Raw genomic sequence first — 20,863 nt, forward strand, 5'->3', positions numbered from 1 at the left:
TCATTACTAATCCATCTATTTACTACATTAGCTGATGCCAGAATTTTAGCTTTCTTCTTTTCATTTTTATCTTCTATACTAAATATGCAGTTAAAATCCCCTGTTAGAATTTAAGTACCCTTCCAGTTACTGTGTAATAAGTTTAAATGGTCTTTAGCCACTCTTGCACCTATTCTAAGGATCCAGTAAAAATTTGCCAGTGTCTATAGTTTGCCATTATATATAATTATTACAAATGAATACATTCTTTTGGCATCATTAATGAATTCCATGGCCTTAGGCATTACATAGATTTTCTCTAAAGTATAGCAGTTCCTCTGCTATTTTTGTTAAAAGAAGCAGATGATAACATTTTGTAACCTAAGTTATTTAAATATTGCATATCTTCATCTATCATGTGAGGGTCTTGCAATAATATAATGCCTCCTCTATTTAATTTTAGATATCTCATTAATGATTTCCTTAATGCATTTATATTAATAGATAATAGATTAAAACAATGCATACTGTGTATTTAAAATGATTGCTTTTAAAAGATAGCATTACACATTTATCCACCATATTAATTTAATTGTATATAAGACTATAATGCATTTTTCCATTACTGCCTTAACATTCTACATTTCTTGACTTCTTCCTTTCTATAAACTAAACTACTAAAGCTCATAAATAACAACTTTCTCTAAAGTCTACAACTGTAATGGTATCTATTACTAATAAAACTCAAACTATCATGAATACTAAAGTTCCCAGTTTACCTATCCAATAAACATCTCTCTACCTAACAATAGTTAAGAATTAGATCTAACAAAAGCTCTGAATTAATTTTAAAAGTACAAGTGTGTTTATATATCAAAATTGTGTAACACTCTTAATATGACAAATATCAAAATATTTAAAATCCTTTAGCTTATTAAAGTAATTCAGAAACACATGTACATTAATTAATGAATTAATTAAAAGAAAATGTCTTGCTATTTCTATAGGGTAAAAAAAAAATATCTGCGGTCTGTATTGTATTCAAAAGTAACAATGTGCTTAATTCAAATCTAATAACATACAATATGGAAAAACTTCAAAGTTCATATGACTAAGCTTCAAATTTCATCTCTCAGGATATTTTCAAATATTTTTATATGATTTTATATGTAAATTATATGAGATATTGTCCATTCACATTTCTACCATATGAGGGTGTATGTTATACATATCTTTCTTATAAGCAGTTTGTCATTTAAATATATTTTTTTCTGTCTTATTTGATCACTGATATTCTGCTTGATGATATATATCTTTTATTTCTAAAATCTTCCATCCAAGAGCTACTTAATCATCAGCTCTTTATTAGAGATTGAATTATGGGTGTGTTTCTTAACATACTTATGCTACTCCTTTATTAATCTTACATAGTAGATGTGTCATTCCTTGTGGATATGGATGTTATTCATATGATGTTTTCTCTTCTTATTAATTCTAGTATTAAAAGCAATCTTGACTCTCTCTCTCTCTCTCTCTCTCTCTCTCTTATATAAGAATTTCAGCTTGTTTAATCTGAATGTCTTTTTACCCATTGTGAGCTTCTGTTCTATGCTAAGCTTCATATCCTGACATTAGAATTTCATTACTGCATGTAAAAATGACATTTCAAAGCAAACAACAGCTGCTGATTTCCTCCGTAAGTTTCTTATTCTTTTTAATTCCTTTAAACTGTTCTGATCAGTAAAACATCTAGCATTACTTCTTTTCATTAATATGCACAGTTATAGTTAATAACAGTACAGTTTAAGCTATTAGCATTCAGCAAAATGTAAGCAAATTATATGTTAACAGCAGATCAATGTAAAACATTGCAATAGCTTTTGTTTAAGCAATTCTTCACTTCTAAGAAAATGAAAAAATATGTTATTTTGAGTAGATTTCCCACATCGATACTTGCAAAAAACAGAAAAAGAAAAAGAAATGTCCTTTCTGTTTTCACAGACATCAGTGATGGATTTTGACCAAAGTGGATTTAATATTGTTCTTTTCAAGTTCCTTGATTAGCGGTGATCAGGATTTCCTTGTACTCATTATTTTACTGGAATAATCTTTGTTAAATCTGATTACATGTTTACCTATTTTAATAGGTGGGCTGGACCATGTTGCTTTTAATATTTGACCTGTTGCTAAGCTAGACATAAATTTAAATATAATTGAATGTAGCTTTTGAGTTTTCCTTCTTCAAAGGTGCTGTCAGGGATGTATGTGCTCTTTCAATTCTAGAAGATAATGTTTCAGGTAGATTTATTGTTTTATGTCTCCAGGTTGTTAAGATATTTATTATTGTATCTGTCATAGTTTTCAGTTATACCATACATTCTAATGTTATTTCATCTCAGTCTATTTTCTAAATCATCACCTTTATTTATTATCAAGTTATTTTGTTTAAAAAAGAAATTCAGCCTGAGTTTCACCTTCAGTTATTCTCCCTTCATGGTCATTTAAAGTTTCTCCCATTGTGCTGATTTGTGCTCTTTGTTGTTTCATAAGAATTTCTAAATGTCCCATCTTCGTTCTGATCTCTTTTTTTAAACTTTTTGTTTTTGTATCCAGTTTGTCCATTATAAATAATACATCCTTCATACTATATATTAATAACTTGATGTCTTTTTTAACAAAAGAATCCTGTGTACCATTTCTTGAGTGGCCCATGTTGAAGTCTCCTCTCTTAACCAATCAGCATAGCCAGCCTTACGAATAGGCCAACTAGGCGGCTGCCTAGGGGCCAATCTAGCAGGTGTGCTTTTCCAGTATTTATTTGTGAAGGTAGACCAGGATGTGGGCAGCAGGTAGTGTGGTGGGGGGAGCTATGGAGCCCTTTTGCCTAGGGCACCAGTTTAACTAAGGCCACTCCTGCCAAGTAGTTGAAATTTTGAGAAGAAAATAATTACATGTCTTGAAGAACTTGAAGCTATAACTCTTTCTCTGACTATTAATGAATACAATTAGTTAACAGTATTTTCAAATTTTAATTTTTTGATTATATTTTCTGTCAGAGAAAAGTTTTCAGTTACGAAGCTTTCACCATTTGTTGCTGCCACTTAATCATCTTTGCCAGAATCCTCACCCTTGTAAGTTCTAAAAAGATTGCTGCTGTAATTTTATCTTGCTCAGTGTTTGTGAAGATGAGGCCCATCAGTGAAAATATTGCTGTTAGAGTGCTAATGTTAGGATGGAAAACATGTTGTCTGTCTGTGAGGATGCCATATTTTAGTAGGTAGTCAAGAATTTGGTCATATACATTTTTTCAAGTGTTTTAGATATCAGCAGTGGCTAGTAATAGGCAGAAAGTCATTTGCAAAAATTTTTGAATGGCATTTAGCCAGAAAAATAATCAAGACATGTTTAAATCTAAAAGGAAGGATTTTTAAGTGACAGACTGTAAATTTATGCCAGAAAAAAAATATCTACCAAAGGCTTAATGACAGAATGGCTAGCTAATCTTATAATTTTGTGGTATAAAATATGAAACTCAGGGTGTAGCCTATGTTCACATTTTCAAGGAGTGCTTCTTATAATGATGGAGATTCTACACACTTCTATGAGGACTAACTTTCACAGCATATCACAAACCCTTTCAATTTCTTATTAAATACAAGTTCATGATTGCCTTGGTGTTTTTCAGCTGTATGTGCAAAATGTAAAATACTTAATGACATTGGTGTAATATCCTGAGACTGTGGACTATACATGGCTACTATATGCATTCTAAACAGTGCTGACATTTTCTCAAAAAATTTCCACAAAGACATAGCTAGTAAAAAGAACAGACAAGGATGAGAAGATTTCCTGTATGTATAAAATAGCAATAATATTACTGTTTTACAATGTGTTAATGATGTCAGACATAAAACTTCTGAAGAGATCACCATGAAGCTTATAACTAATTAACAGGTTCATAAAATGTAATACTAATTCCTAAGTCAAGAAGAGACTTAAAGGTAAGCATATTGAATGTTTTTCTAATATACATAGGGAGTTAGTTCCAAATTCTAGTTATCTTAGGAAGATAAATCTTTCTTCTTTTAGGTAGGCCATTTGGGATCCTGTGCAAAAAAAGAACAATTCAGTACTGTGGACTGTAGAAAGTAGTTATACACATGCATAGACAAAGCAATCATTTACGTGGTCATGATTTATCACTGTGACTGCTTGACTGCTTAAAAGACTACAAGATTGCATTTTTGTCCGTTCACCCAAGTACTGCTGACTTGCAAGGAATGATTTGAATATATTCTATACTGCTTTACTCAACTCTATGACAGCTATCCCCTTCGTTCCACTATAGCTAGAGTGATTAAATAACATACCTGTTCACTAAATAACATACATATTCAGAGCTACTCCTAAATGTAATCCCTATATATGTTGCAAGAAGGTAAAATTTTAAATACCTAAATGACAATAACAGAACCCCCTCCTCCCCACCAATCTGCAGATTATGGCAATGTTTTCTCATAGAAAGAGCCTCAGTAGAAATAGAGGACTTGTGTAATTGTTGTTTAACCCAGAGTCAAAAATACATGTTTCATTGGACCATTTGTAAATATTGTACATATTGTATGATTATTAACTACTTCTGTTAACTTGATCTGTAATTAATAGTGACTATCACAAATTACTCATAAACATAAAAAAAAAATAAAAATCTGTTGAGTAAAAAAAAAAAATACATGTATCCGAGTTGCCTATCTATTACAATTTGTATTATCTACCAAAAAATGCACGTAAGTGTAAACCAGTTATACTTTTTCAGACAGAGAAGTAAACAGCCAATAGAATGTTACCAGAATTTTGAAAGGTTACATTAAGATCATTGTGAACCCAGGTTTTCTCTTTAGGGAGCAAAATAATTCACTGATGGTTTTAACAAATACAGTGGAGTTACATAGATGTTCCAACATGTTGCATGGGGTGTGGTGAAGCTGCCATAGATTTTTTACTTGGCAAAATGCCTTAATAATAGGAAATGGTTCAAAGAAATGTATTAAAGTTGACAAAGGATATTTAATGATATTTCCTACATTCCTTACTGTATGTAATCACATGTGAAGATATTCCCAGTAAAAATAGCCCTATGTTAAAACGCTAACATAGATATTGGGCCCTGCATGTCTTCTCATTCAGGTTATAGTGCAGAAGTATGCAAAAGGTTCTTCAAGATGGCAAAAACTCCAGTAGGATTTAAAAAAGTAGATATTTCAGATAATTGCCAGAATGGAAAAAAAGATGGCAAGACTGTGTTCTTTGTTTGTTATGGCAGCTTTAAGTGATTAGAAGAGAAGAAGGGAAATTCATTATCTATGAGCAGGACAAGTTACTTGTAACTGAAGATATTTCTTAGATGGGATGATGTTCTGACACTACAACTTTACTTCTAGTCAGCCACTCATTGTTACGAATGATAAGATGGATGCAGTTTGTGGGTTAGGTGTGGGTGATGATCATATAATTTAGCATGATATGATGATATATTTAGCTTATAAATATACCAATGGTAGCTTTGATGTTTTCAAATCCCTTTATCTTTCTGATAATTCTGAAAAAAATTTATTGGATGTAGCATGAATAGTTTCAAGAGTTCTAATAAAAATATCTATATCTATATATCTGTATATATCTATATATCTATATATATATATATATATATATATATATAATATATTTGTACATATATATATATATATATATATATATATATATATATATATATATTGGTCTAAATTATTTTTTCGAAATGCCAAAACATCGAATGTCACTTCGTTGACACTCGCAATATTGAAGCCGCACTTCATCAGCTCACCGGAACTACGAAGACTTTCCCATGGTAAGTTACTGGCTGTGCGGAACTTTCAATTTTGCCCATTTCCCAGCTGTAGTGCAATCTCAGAGTTGGTATATTTAGTAAGGGGGGGTGTGGGTATTGTAGCCTCCCACATGGATGGGTTAGGGATGGTGCGGTTTAGATTTTTTTTAGTTTTTTGGCTAAGTATTTACCTAGCATGGGAAAGTCTATATAGTTCCAGTGAATCAATGAAGTACGGCTTTGATATGGTGACCATCAATGAAGTGGTATTCAATGTTTTGGCATTTTCACAAAATAAGGTAAATCCATACATATCTATATCTATATATCTATGTGTATATATATATATATATATATATATATATATATATATATATATACATTGCATTAGCCAACGCATTTACAGCTAACACCTCACTGCTGGTCTCTGATAAGGGGATTGTGTGAATGAAACTGAATTAAACTGACAGCTGTAGTGCATACATAAATGTGAGTTATGGAAAAGTAAAATGTGATAAAGACTTAGGATAATATGATGGTTCACCTATGAAACTTTAACTTTCTAGACACCAGGGACCCAAAATGCTGTACACAAATACCCAAAATGCTGAAAGAATGAAATCTTTAGTTGTAAGTGTGTTTTGCAGCTTCCCTTGCACACCCCCATTAGGAGACAACCCCAACCCAGGAGCTTCTAATATATACTAGCTCCATGGTAAATCAGTCATAAATAATGGAGCAATCTCTTAAAACAACTGAGTCATTGTTGGCACACATTTAGAAATTTTACAGGCAATGATTTTCTGTGGTAAACAGTAAATGATATTCTTTTCCTTGGTGTCTTGTACTTTAGCACTTGACGCTTGGGGAATCTGACCTCCTCCACCTGTAGATGTACAGTGGGTTTGAAGTCAATTTTGCATCATAAGAAGTTTCTTTGCCTTACACTCATTGCCAGGATATACTCCCACACTCTGTGACCCTCAAATGGATAACATCAGGTATATGAAAATGAATGAATGAATTGACCACACATCTTTATAATATATTGCAGTTATATCATCTGTAACATACTGCCAACATCAATGATTCTAAGGCAGCTGGATAAATCAGAATTTATCGTTTGCAGTAAAATGTTCCAAAAGTAGATCTGATATACAGATTAATGGCACAGACATACAGTCACACATTTCACAACATTTTAGGTCCAAGCACCTTGCATCTCAAAGACCAGTGGAAACCAGGCAAAAGTGCATACATGCTTTCTGTATGTTTGCATTTGCATGTGTTTGTACTTTTTCAGAATATTCCTGAATGATTGTCTTGCAGTTGCATGTGTGGAAACCTGTGTCCAGTTTTTATCAATTATTTTTCTTGCCACACTGTCTAAAATGTGATATGAAAACAAATAATATAGTTCTGGGACATTCACTGCTGTGGTAAACAATGCAGTAAAAACTGAGTTTGTTACCAAAGAAATGTATGAAATATGGCTGCAATACAATAGAAACCCTTAATGGTATAGCAGAGTAATCAGAACTATGAATATTGTTTTTGCATCCCTGCTGTCACCTGTATATCAGTATTTATACAGATAAGTAAAATTTATTTAACCATAAAGCAATTTCCTCGTGTCATCTGATTGTGATTTCTTCATCCACAGATCCATTTTAATATTGCTGTTTTATTTGAATAAATATTTTACAGTTGTTTCTTCTAAAAGTGTTACACACCACATTTGTATGAAGTTCTGAAATAAATCTAGCTCATTGAGAAAGACCAGTTGGATTCACACATAGCCATCAATTTGTTTTTTGAAAAAGAAACAAACATAGTTTGTGTTACATTTTGTGCAAATAGTATTTTGTAAATTAAAATTCTCAATAGTTTTTGTGCTATTGGTATTCTATAGTACTGACCTCAATTTCACTGCATGAGCAATTTGTAACAATATAATCTGAATTTTGAAAAAAAAAGTGTCTTTATACCGATATATTGACCAATGAAGATAGACAGTATTGCAGGGATATGTTACTGACACTCATCGCTATTTAATCTTAATGTATTTTATTAACTGTGCAATTTATCAATATTGTTTGATGAAAGCATTTTAAGTTATGAACTAAACATACCATGTATTTCTTTTTCAATTATCAGTAATCAGCTGTGGTGATCCAGGTATATCATCAAACAGTATTCGGTTTGGGGACGATTTCACATTCAACAAGACTGTTAGATATCATTGCAACCCAGGCTATCTAATGGAACCTGCAGGAGCTTCAACATTATTCTGCAGAGCAAATGGTACATGGAACCAAACTAAACCAGACTGCAAAGGTTGGGACACTTTTGTTTGTTTTCTTGCTGACAGAATAAATATTTATGGGGTTCTTCAACTGATAATTAAAATAACATCTTTCATATTCATATTTTAGATTTAGCTGGTGGAGAATTCACACAGTACACAGGAAAGTTTTACTTCTAATGTCATATCTATTATTCATATAAATACATCCTAAATAAAACATGTCCTCCTGTAGTTTGTAAGAATACAAGAGTTCATATAGAATTGATGAAAATTAAATGACAGAAAGATTTCTTTATTGAGATGATAACAAAAACTTACTTTTTGTTTTCTTGGCATATCAGCACTCAAGATTCGGACTGATGACATTTCAATAGGGCGCCATTTTGCATATATGCAAAGAACATCGTAGCACTACATTTTATAATAAGACATGAAACATTGCTCTGTATTAGCTTACTAATTTCCTCTTAAGCTATGGTATGAGTGAGTTGATGTAAATCTTTAGAAAATCCCAACTCCCTCCTTCCAATTAACACTGAAGTAAATAGTTTTTATAGTTAAGTATGGAACATTTGAGGCAGTACTCAGGAATATACTGCTCTTGAGGTAATTGAATGAGTGCTCTGAACTAGCCAGGTTAGATTGGACAGGGGGGATAAAGTTCTGACTGTGACCCATATGACGTGAATTTGGCCAGTCAGGTAGAGCAAATTAAGACCATCCACTACCATATTCCCTAAGAGGATGGCCCAGGAGATAGATGTTGGCCATGAAGCTGTGAATTTGGTAGCTCTCATTACAGGTTCATGGGGCCACACATGTTTACGTGGAGGAGATAGTGGCTCTTGTGGTTACACTGCTCAATTTTAAGGCCGCATGTATGTTTACATCCACCAAAAAGCTCTTGCCGTCACTCAGGAATACCTAGTATGGTGAAACAAATTGGTTTGGCTGACTTGGGGGAGGGTTTGGTGTTCAGCAGGTGCAGCAGCAAAATATAGAAAAATATCTGTCATGAACACTACATACCTACAGTATCCATGGAATCAAACTTAGTATCACTTTCAGCAGTTTCATGAAAGTGTGGCCCCACTTCCTGTACCCTAAGGGTCCAGTATCTCATGAGCATAATGAGGGTAGAAACTAAAACTTGGTGTACTGTTATTTTGCACACAAATGTGCATATTCACTAACTACTGACCTTTTAAAACTGCATCTCTGATCTCATTCAAAATTAAAACTGAATGATTAACTTTTAATTACACAGCACGTGTAGACTTGCAGTTCTGGACCTGCTGATGTATAATAATGTATTTATGTATAATTTAACTCCCAAAATGAAGGAAGAGAGAGAGAAAGAAAAAAAAATCATACAAAAGAGAAGTGCAAGCAAGTCTGAAAAGAATATCATTTCTATAGCTTCAGTGCATAGATTTGTACATAAACAGAAACAAAGATCAATAAATATCGATAGAGCTTATTTGCTTATGAAAAATCAAAAACTTAAAATCGTAGATACATGGCTGCAATAATGTCTGAATCCAGTAATACTAGTCAGATCTATGAGAATGAATGAATGCAAATATCAAACAATCACTTGAAAACATACTTGAAGAGTTGAGTTCAACAGAAAAATATTTAAAACTGGATGGATGAATAGATTGTCAGATAGTCACACATACACTTGGCAGGGTGAACATTTGACACAGGTGTGTTAGGCAGTGATAGGTGTAAGTATAACTGAAAGGCAGAAAAGAAATATGTGGGATAAAAGCAAAGGTCACTCATGAATTCTACACTACAACACTAAGAAGATATATAAAAATAAAAAAAAAAATGTCTGTTAGTTATTCAGTTATTCATATATTCATTCAGTTATACAGTTATTCATAGTTATAGCATGAATCTTGAACATAGTGAAGCAATATGGAATACAATTCAACCACTAGTAAGTCAAGCTGTCCATCAATGTCCCAACACACACAGACACACACACACACACACACACACACACACACACACACACACACACACACACACACACACACACACACACACACACACACACAGTACTGATATTGATTGCTCCTTGGAGATGAAGTTTTCCTGTTTAGGTAACACTGATCTCCTGTAAGTACGTGAATGTGAAGTGGTTGGGATGGAAATCATTTCTGGCAGTTAGCTCAGGGAACAAAGTCTCCGAGCTGTACTTCAGGTTCCCCAGGGTACAGATTTTGATTAATTCCTTCCTCCTGCACTATTTGTCTGATGTGTGACTCCTTAGCAAGTCACATAATGAAACAGTGCTCCTAGGCCACCCCTGAAAAAAGACACTTCAATTCAGTGTGGGTTACCTGGTCAGCAAATAAAAAAAAAAATTCACCACCTTCAAAGCATAGGTTAAGGTTCCCCCTTCTACCCCATGAAATAGTCTATTGCTTTCTGCTGGTGCCTCAGGTGTATGACTTTAAGTGCCTTGGGCACCAGTTCACAGGTACAGGGAGAGCATGCAAGGCTGAGAAGCATATTGGGACAGGGACAGTGGTACTACAGGCATTCTACTGAGCTGTGTTGGGGAGCCAAGAATGGAAGTACAGGAGTAAGGTCTCAGTTTAGCTTTCAGTCTTTTGTCCCCATCTTCACATCTGATCATAAGCTTTTGGTATTGACCATAGGGCTGAGATTGGAGATACTGGCAGCAGAAATTAATTTACCCTACTCGGTAGCTGGGTTGACTCTTTGTGATTGAATACAAAACTTAGCCATTTAGGAAGAAATTGGCATGCAGCCACCACTCCCCCTTGTCAAGAGAAGTCATTCACTTTTGAAGGTGTTCCCTAAGCACCTTTCACACTAGGTGTGCTGGGTATGTCCCATTTAGAGGAGGTTCTGAAAAAGACCCATAAAACAGGAGGGATTACATTTTTCATATTCCCTGGGAATTTCTAGGGATCCCACAGAATGAGGCAGAGATTTTTGCTGAGGATAGGGAAGTCTGGTCTGTCCTGCAAAACTTACTACCTTGACCGTCACCAGGTCAGGCTCTTTAGATGATAATAATGGTTATAATAATAGTAATAGTAATAATAGACAGAAGAAAGAGTATAGAAAAAACTATTGTACTGACTATAAAAAAGAATTGAATATCTTAGAATTGCTGTAAATTAACAGAATTTTGATCACTTGCTCAGAAAAAATACCCTTTTTATTTTTTCAGACTTGTTCTGCTGTTTTTAGCATAGTACTGCCATGAATGTAATATCCATTAGGTCACTGTGTTTGCATTTGACCAGCAAACAGTTCATACATCTTAAAATAGGTTTATATCATAAGCTCAAAAGCTGATAACTCCAAAGCACAAAACTCCGAATTTCAAACCTCAAAGTTCAAAAACGTCGACCCGTATAATGGAGATCGCCATAGAGTGCGGGAAGGGAAGATTTCCCTTTACTGCACTGTAGTGCAATCTCGCCAAGTTGGTATATTTAATTAGCGGGGGGCGCGGGGTGCAGGGGGGCTTTCCCCCCTGCATAGAGCATTTTGCTTTTTGTTTTGGGCAATTAAGGTTTTTTTTTTTTGGTGGATTCGATGTTTTCAGCTTTCGAGGTTTGACGTTCTCGGTTTTTTAGCTTCGGAGTTATCAGCTTTCGATTATGTGATATAGACCCCTTAAAACAGTACTTCCTACTACAGTAGCATGAAAATAATTCAGCAGCTGCAGCCATTCTGCTTGTCTGCTCACCCCTTATATTGTGCATATTCACTCTTCTCTAATGACTAGTGAATTTTTTTCACATCTTTCCTGCTGACAAATCATTGTGCCCATTCCATTCATGTATAAGTCTCACTATGCTTGTTTTTGCTCATTTGCATCATTTCATGTGTATATTATCACTATTTTTTTTCAGTTTTTCCCTAATCTCCCAGGCTTGCTCCCACTGCTAGAAGTTATGCACATCAGTTCTAAAGTTTTGATGGAACAGAGCAAGGTTCTTCAAATGGAGCTACTCAAAAACAAAAACAAAACAAAACAAAAAATAGACATATATATATATATATATATATATATATATATATATATATATATATATATATATATGGGTTCCCTACTTTAGAACGACAGCTCAGAAGATCAACACTCAAATCAGACGCCAGAAGAACGAAACCTCAAAAACACAAAAGTTCACATGCCTGACAAACCACAATCCCGACACTTAACAAAACAAAAAGTTCACTGTTACACACAACACACACACAACACAAGCACATCAACAACCTAAAAACCTACACTACACCTTACACAAAACTATCTATGCACTTACCTTAACCCAAACCCTAACCCTAAGGTCCAACACTACTGCACACTTAACTTACCCGCACCCTAACCCTACGTCCCTCACTATACCACACTTACCTTACTCGCACCCTAACCCTAAGTCCCTCACTATCACACACTTAGGTTCATAGGTTCATAGGTAGGTACTAGGCTATCTGCCCGAGGGCATTTATAAGTCTAGCCAGAGTGTGTCGGCTTTCGCCACCCCATTGATTAATTAACTGATCCTCTGTCAAGCAGAGCCAATGTAGTGATCCCATGGGGTGTATTTTCTGTTAGCCATCCACTCATCAAGGTTTCTCTTGAAGAGTGTTAGTGAGGGGCTCTGCCTGATGTAATTTGGAATTTTGTTCCAAAGCATGGGGAGTCTCTGTAACAGGAATCTATCCCTCCAGCATGTTCTATTTATTGTTGTGGCGAGATTTAGCTCACTAGAGCGCTTGGCTCGCAGTGACTTGGATTTCTTTAGGTGGAGCATGTCCATCAATTCTGAGTTGGACATGGCTTTGTAAGTCAAGCAGAGATCACCTCTGAGTAAGTAATATGCCACTGAGTATAGCCAGTGTTTTTTCAGTCTGGCTGCATAGGACATATGTTTGAGACCAGTAATCCTCTTGGTGAGGTACTTTTGTGGTCTTTCCAGCTGTTGGAAATGGGGCATTATACTCTATGACGGGTCTAATGAGTGATGAGTAGAGGGGCACTATAACCTCTTTATTTCTAGATGCAAACTCTTTAGTAATTAGATGGGCCACATAGAAGGATTTCCTAACTACTTTGGCAATATGATTGTCAAAGGAGAGACTACTATCTACCTGGGTCCCCAGATCTCTTATTACCTCTTCTGTATTAAGGGGGCTGCCACCTATGTAGTAATTCGTGCGTATTTTGTTTTTCCCAAACGGGATGAATATGCATTTTTTGACATTTAGCTTGAGGCCATGACTTTGACACCAGGTGTCCGTCTCAGTAAGGCCCTTTTGGAGGATGTCCGTGTCAGCCGGAGAGTCATTTATGGCTACCAGTTTGCAGTCATCAGTGAACTTGATTAGCCATAGTCCTCCTGTGTTTGCCTGTACTTCTGAGACGTATATGCCAAACAGTAGGGGTCCCAGGACTGAGTCTTGCGTGACACCACTTGTGACTGGTTTAGAGTCGGACCTGGAGCCCGCTATTCTTAACGTGAGAGTTCTGTCTGTAAGCCAGTTGGCAACCCATCTCATGACATAGGGCTTTATGTTCAGGCTGGTGAGTTTTTCTGTAATACCCAAGTGGGGAATGGTGTCGAAAGCCTTGGCGAGGTCAAGGTAGGCTGTGTGAATCACATTTCCCTCATCTATGGCCTTGGTGACTGCCTTGAAGAAGTCAACCAGGTTTAGTAGGCATGATCTGCCCTTAACAAAGCCGATCAGGGTTGGTTCAAGTGTTTGGAGGTTCCCAATGTCTTTGTTAATGAGTTCCATGATGATGCGCTCCATAGCCTTGCAGACCAGGCTAGTCAGGCTTATGGGGCAATAGTTACCAGGCTCAGTTTTATGCCCCTCCTTTGTGGAGCGGAATAACCGTTGCTGTGCACCATTCTATGGGCACGTAGTCTGTGGAAAGGCAGAGGTTGAACACTGTGTTTAGTTAGGGGGTTAGTTCATTCTGTAATTCGTGCAAGATGCAGCCTGGGACACCATCTGGTCCCACTGACACTGTGTTTTTGGCTTTTGAAAGGGCTGTTTTCACCTGTGCATCTGTGACTTTTGGGACATTTCACTTTTCCTGTATTGTTGTGGGCCCTTTTGGAGGTGACAGGGGGATGAAGTTTGCACTGAATCTTTCTGCCAGGATGTTGGCAATATCAGTAGGTTCAGTATATTTTGTGCTATTTTGCACTAGTTTAGTACATATCTGCGAGTTGCCACTTAGATTCTTAACATATCTAAAGAAGGCTTTGTGGTTATCTTTTGAATCCTTGGCTATTTTTCTTTCGAAGTTAGCCTTGGATGATTTCATGAGGGACCTCAGTTTCTTACTGATACTGATCAGGGATGTCTTTCCTTCTTCGGATTTGCTTTTTTTCTGAACTAGTTTCCTTTTTCTGTTTAGCCTGTTTATTGCAAGGGTCCACAAACTGGTTTCCTTCTCTTAGAGGAGTGAGTCTTGGTTTTGCTAGGGGATTGCATGATCCATGCATCCTTGTAGGTGCTCACAGATTGCATTTGTAAAAGGTTTCTGCATCTTGAGCAGTGTTATCCTTTAGTGTGGGGGCAGTGAAACTTACGACCTCTGTCTTAAGTAAGGTGAAGTTTGTTTTAGAAAAGTTTTTTACTGTGGCTTCCTTAGTTGGGGGTGGTGGTGGGGTGTTGACATCCAAAGTGATTAGTTTATGGTTTGATCTAAGCAGTGATGGGTTGACCTCCAGTGTGGAACACATCTGTCGCCCATGTTGGTGATGACCAGGTCGAATATGTTTTCATCTGTGGTAGGGGAGTTTATCAGCTGATCCAGGGTGTTTGAGTTGATAAATTCCAGGAAGCGCTGGGCCTGGGAATTTGTACTCGAGTAGTTTTCCCAGTGAATGGTAGGGTAGTTGAAATCATCCAATATCAGGGTGTTTGGTAGGACTTTCATGTTTTTCAGTATCTCCAGAAAGGTGGAGTGGTGGTCCTGGGTCATGGAGGGTGATCTGTAGCAGGCCACAATTTGCATTGCAGATTTGCCCGATGTTAGTTGCACATGGATGATCTCAGAGGTATCATGCTGCACCATTAACCTGAAGGTGTAGGTATCCTTGACGAATATGGATACACCCCCTCCTTTTGTGTTTTGGTCCATGTTGTGTGGCCGAAACATGTGGTATGAGTTGTAGCCTGGTAGTGCTAGGGTGCTCTCTGGAGTCTTGAACCAGGTTTCAGGTAATGCACAGATGTCGATGTTCTCCATACTGAGGAGTGCTTCGAGCACGTGTATTTTGAGATTTAAACTCCTGGCATTGAGTAGCATAACCCACAGTTTTTTTGTTAATTGTGCTGTTTACAGAGGTGAGTTTGACTTTTGAGCCTTGCCTAAAAAAGGCACTATGGGGGCAGCAAGAGCCTTGGCCAGTATTTGAAAGTCTTGGGGTGACAGGTGCAAGCCATCTCTTGCGAAGCAATGTGTCTTATCGAGCATGTCGTCCCAGGCTGACAGACACTGGATCCCCTTTGAATGACACCAGAAGCTTAGACAATTGTTGAAATTGATCATTTTTTCTTTATACTGAGGTATCATTCTTGGTGAGGGCAGGATGCTACTCAGAGTCAGGGTCATACCAGCCTGGGCTACATGATCAGAGAGCTCTTCCATGTCTCTTTTCATGTAGTCCAGGGAGGTATGTCTCAGGTCATTCACACCAACATGAACAATGACAGAGTCATATTTGTACTTGTTCTGGAGTGACCTGAGTGCTTGTGTTATGTGGCAGATTCTGGCTCCCGATAGGCAGCTAACAGTAACCTTCTGCTTGTCCAGCCTAGTGAGTGTGACGTCAGTGTGCCTGACTATAGAGTCACCTATTACTAGTGTGTTAGGTATGTTATTTCACCTTAAGGGCTGTGATTGTGCAGCACACTGATTTTGTGTTTTACGTTACCTGCACCCTAACCCTAACTCCATCACTATCACACACTTACCCGGTCATGCTCACAAGTTACCCCGTCAATGTTTTCACTGTCGGGATTATGACTTGTCGGTCATCTGCTTCATCGGTCTTCTGGCATCGGTGTTTTGTGTGTCGATCTTCCGAGCTGTCAGTCTAATGTAGGGAACCCATATATAGATATAGATATATATATATATATATATATATATATACACACACACACACACACACACACACACCCACACTCACACACACACACACACACACACACATATATATATATATATATATATATATATATATATATGTGTGTACACATATATTCAGGTTAGATAGATGCTTTTGAGTAGTGAGGCACATTGGGCTAGTTCAGCAATGTACAAATGCAGCAATGAGAGTGACAGTTTTGTTGTCAGTGGTGTTATGGTGTTATATATCACATTTCAGCATGTTCTGTGAAGGATGTACTATTGCTGGAACCTGGGGTCTGTGTTCACAATAGCAAACTTTATTACTGAAGGCAAAAAAGAAAAAAAAAAGTGAACTACTTTCTTGTAATGATGCAAAGACAGGTGATGATGTAAAACTGTACATGAAGTGCATGGGTATTTCATCCACGTGAAACATTGTTAAGATACTCGCTCAGCAAGCATTCTGACTAGAAAGCCCTCACCCTTACAACTATGTCTGCTCATTTCCTACTTGCCAAAGCAAGATCTGAATATTAGGGAGACGATTAGTGGAAAATATATAAGGACATTTTCTTTTTTATGATTTAACCCCTTCCCCATTGGATGACAAGTATGCTTATATGTGTAAGGGCCACCTATTACTCACATGAGGGTATGTACATTTCCACATACATGCAATGATTTTTACTTGGGAATGTGGTTTGGAAGAGCTAAGCATACTTAATTGGCCTATATGTTGAATGGCATATATCTTTGCAGGTGTTGGTAATGAAACAGTGCAGATTTCCTCTTTATCTCCAAGATGGTTGGGCTACTATTGGCTACTTTTTTCTACCCTCATTTGTTTTGTAGTACTGAGTTTGTTCAATGGGCCATGGTCATCTGGCTTGTATTCATGGCCTCCTCCCTATAGCGAGAAGAAAAGGAAGAACAGGTGTGATATGCTCACTTTAGCTGAATATTCTGGTAATGACTTCTATGATTATCATTAAAACCACTAATTTACTTACTTACTTACTTACTGTGATACTGTTTAGTTACCTCATAGCATATAAATTATTTTTCTTCTTGATGCAAAGATATTAATTGGATATAACAACCTGTAGTCATTAATGATGAGATTTACAGGTTTATGGAAGCTAATGTGATACAGTAAAATTCAGTTTGTATTGAATTCACTTATGTTTTCTTAGAATGAAAGTGCATGTGTTACAAGTTTAAATGCACAGATTGGGTTGCTCTTACAGAAAAGTAATTGAAATGATGATCAAATGAGCTACACAAGAATACTCTGCATGGAATGACTGTGCAACTCTATGGAGCATGCAAAATATAAGATAAGAATGATAAGAACGTGTATAGAAATTGGCAATAAGGAAACGATGCCAGGAAATATATGGATTACAGTAAACTGGCAGCAGTTATTGATTGGAGAGGTAAAATGAGTGGAGGACAGAGGTGGGTAGAGTAGTAGATATGGTGTTAGTAGGAAGTATGTGCCTTATGTGGCAGCATTGTTGAGGAGTTTGTAAGCTGGAATAGTAATAATTAAGGAATTTAGAACTACTGATAGGAAATGAGGTAAGAGATATAACAGCAGGAAATTAGGATGGGCTGGAGACAGACCTCTCAACTTCTTTGCACAAGAATTCTTGACAAAGCTAAAAATAATTGGAGGAAATAAAGACCCAAAACCCCAATTTTTAAATACTCATCTAATTCTCTTTAAAAATTTAGTAGAACATTAGGCTTTGTGTCAGCATGCATTTTCTGAATAAAAAAAAAACATGGAACTCATAATGTCTGGTATTACTGACTGACTGTTATATTCAGTGATTTACCAGAAAATCAAAAGTTATACAAGGCACAAGACAAAAATATGAGGCGATGTCAGGGGCAATCTACAAAATTCTGGACAGTCGAGAGGTATAGCTGGAGATGCAGGTTTATGATCTAGTAAAGAGGAAATTGCCTAAGAGAATTAACAGCAGGAAATTAAGATGAGCTGAACACTAAAAAAGTAAATTGCAGAGTAAATTACAACTATAAATCTTAACAAGGAACATTTTTGTGGCTGGTTATCAAAACTGAGTTACAGGATAAGTGTGGTACCAGCTAGTGGTCACAGGAGTGCAGAAGTAATATGTATGATGTTAGTGAGGTGGCAGGATAGGATAAACAAATATGTCTTTTGATGGTGTAATAGAACAGGCAAAGGTACAACAACACAGCAAGGTTCTAAACTATACAAGCTATTAATAAGCTTTATCGTTTTGTCCGGTGGGTATATGCTGTAACCATCACATGCATACTTTGAGATTCTGAGCAAGTCATTTTGTTAAACTGGTAGTGTGTGATTGCTGCATAAAACGGTGCCCTTATTTTAAGAATACGCATCAAATTAGAGGGCATGTGGAGCCTATGTTTATTTATTTTATTTTTTTTTTATTTTTACATTTGTTAATTGGGTTTGTCCGACTGGGCCAAGAGAGTCCTTTTTCAGTGGATACTTGAGAAGAAATGCTCCAGGTAAGTAATAAAAAAATAAAATAAACCTAACAATTCAAGTTGTAAGATACTTAACCGTACAAAAATAGACAGAAATTTGGAGTATGAATATATACAAGGCAAAAGTACAGTATTTTGAGAATACATGTGCATGGGTGTATGGACATATTTGGTTGTAGGAAAGTCATATCAATGTAATGCATACCTTTTCTCATGGACTTAATGTTGTGTAGCTTGTCCAATAAACACTAGGGTATAGAATATCAGAGCAGATGGGGAGGGACAGAGGAAACTGCTCATGATGCATTGTATCATCCAGGGTTTATTGACCAAGAGCTAACTGTGGCATTGATGAATAAATACTGTGCAAACCACCCTTCCAGCATTGATTATTATATAACATCTCTTCAGTAGACAAATAAAGGTAATTTTCTGCTGGCTATGGCATACAGTACAATGAGCTTTGTTCTTCAGTACAAAAATGCCCTATCCATGTTTCTAGTTATTTATTTATTTAGTTACTTATCTACTTATTTATTTATTTATCTATTTATTTACCTGAAAATAAAGTTCCTTCTCTATGGAAAAAAAAATCATTCATTATTCCACTGCAGAAAACTGGAATCAATACAAAACTTTTGAACTATAGGCTAATTGCTATTTTCAATTTCCTATCAAAAGTATTAGAAAAATGTATACTTCTGAACTATCTAATAAACAACCAGCTTCTGTCCTCATCCCAGCAGAGCTCTGTGCTGTTTACAGCAAGGCTACTACTTTGCTGAATTTTGTTAATGCTGTCATCACCCATCAAAATGCCAGAATCCTAGTAACCACCATCATGCTAGACTTAACAAAAAGCTTTTGATATAGTTTCCCAATAGAAACTCCTACATAAACTCTCATCCTTAAGGCCCATCAGCTCTTCACTGCAATGGTTCTATAATTACCTCTCAAACAGAGCACAAGCAGTGAGATCAAAATATAATTTCTCCACTTTCTTGCCCGTAAAAATTGGTCTCCTACAAGGATTTATATTAGGCCCCATACCTTTCAAAATATACATCAATGACCTCTGCACTGCTACAAAAAGTGATACTCTAGTTCAGTGCATTGATGACTCAATCCTAATGTGCTCTGTCAAATGCAGTTAAATTAAAATCTAATTTAAGGTCATTGATTTTGCTAAACCTAGTCCATTCCTTTTCAATAGTTCTACATACAGCATTGGCATCCCCACTAAAATCAGTGATGAAAGCGGAATCAAAATTCGCCTCACTCTTATTCTCTTTCAAACTTAATTGGTCACCCACAGGACTACTTTCGGTAATTCCCAAGACTGGGGCATATTTGCCTGCCCTCTCACTAGCCACCTCCTGTTTCACCTGAGTAATTAAAGTTTCTGGGTATCCATATTCACTAAACATCCTATGTAACACGTCACACTCCATTCTAAATTCTTCATCATTCAAACTCATTCTACTGATTCTTACAAATTGCCCTTTTATAATACCTTTCTTCTGATGGAAAGGGTGGCTGTAAGGGTGGGGGGGTAGAACTAGAAATAAGAAATGGACAGTCAAATGTGGGAGATGTACGCAATGTCCTTTCATTATGAATACTAAACTAGTCCACTTGGATTCCAGAAATAGAACCCTTATGGCAAGGAGTTATAGTAATTGTGAGACCAGTGGGGTTGTATATCTGGCCTTATGTGAGCGCAAGGCATTCTAAGTTGGAAAAAAATGAGAGGAAGCTGAAAAGGATAATATATGAACATATGAATGCCATAAGTAACATAAATGTCAACAATGCACTATATAGGCATAGTATAGAATGTGGAAAAGGAGGCTGTGGTGGTACAGCAATTAGCACTGTCACCTGACAGCAAGGTGTTCTCTGGTTCAATTCTCAGCTGGAGTGCTTTCTGTGTGGAGTCTGCATGTTCTCCCTGTGGGTAAGTGACATTTAAAGACATGCAGGTAGGTGTGTATATGAATCAGTATGCCCAGTGTTGGGCTGGCACCTTGGCACTGTAAAAATCTCC

At 36.4% G+C, this 20,863-nt stretch overlaps 1 protein-coding gene across 1 annotated transcript in view; it reads left to right on the plus strand.

Annotated features, from left to right (window-relative positions):
* LOC122792903 (CUB and sushi domain-containing protein 1-like) overlaps window positions 1–20,863 on the plus strand; it is a 4,548,980-nt gene that overhangs the window by 3,646,348 nt on the left and 881,769 nt on the right. The window contains exon 48 of the mRNA XM_044060461.1: window positions 8,003–8,182. Within this exon, the coding sequence (XP_043916396.1) occupies window positions 8,003–8,182 (180 nt within the window). The remainder of the gene's footprint in view (window positions 1–8,002; window positions 8,183–20,863) is intronic.

Source organism: Protopterus annectens, chromosome 2.part0, assembly GCF_019279795.1.
Source record: "Protopterus annectens isolate FY-2018-M chromosome 2.part0, PAN1.0, whole genome shotgun sequence".
Classification (NCBI taxonomy): Eukaryota; Metazoa; Chordata; order Ceratodontiformes; family Protopteridae; genus Protopterus; species Protopterus annectens.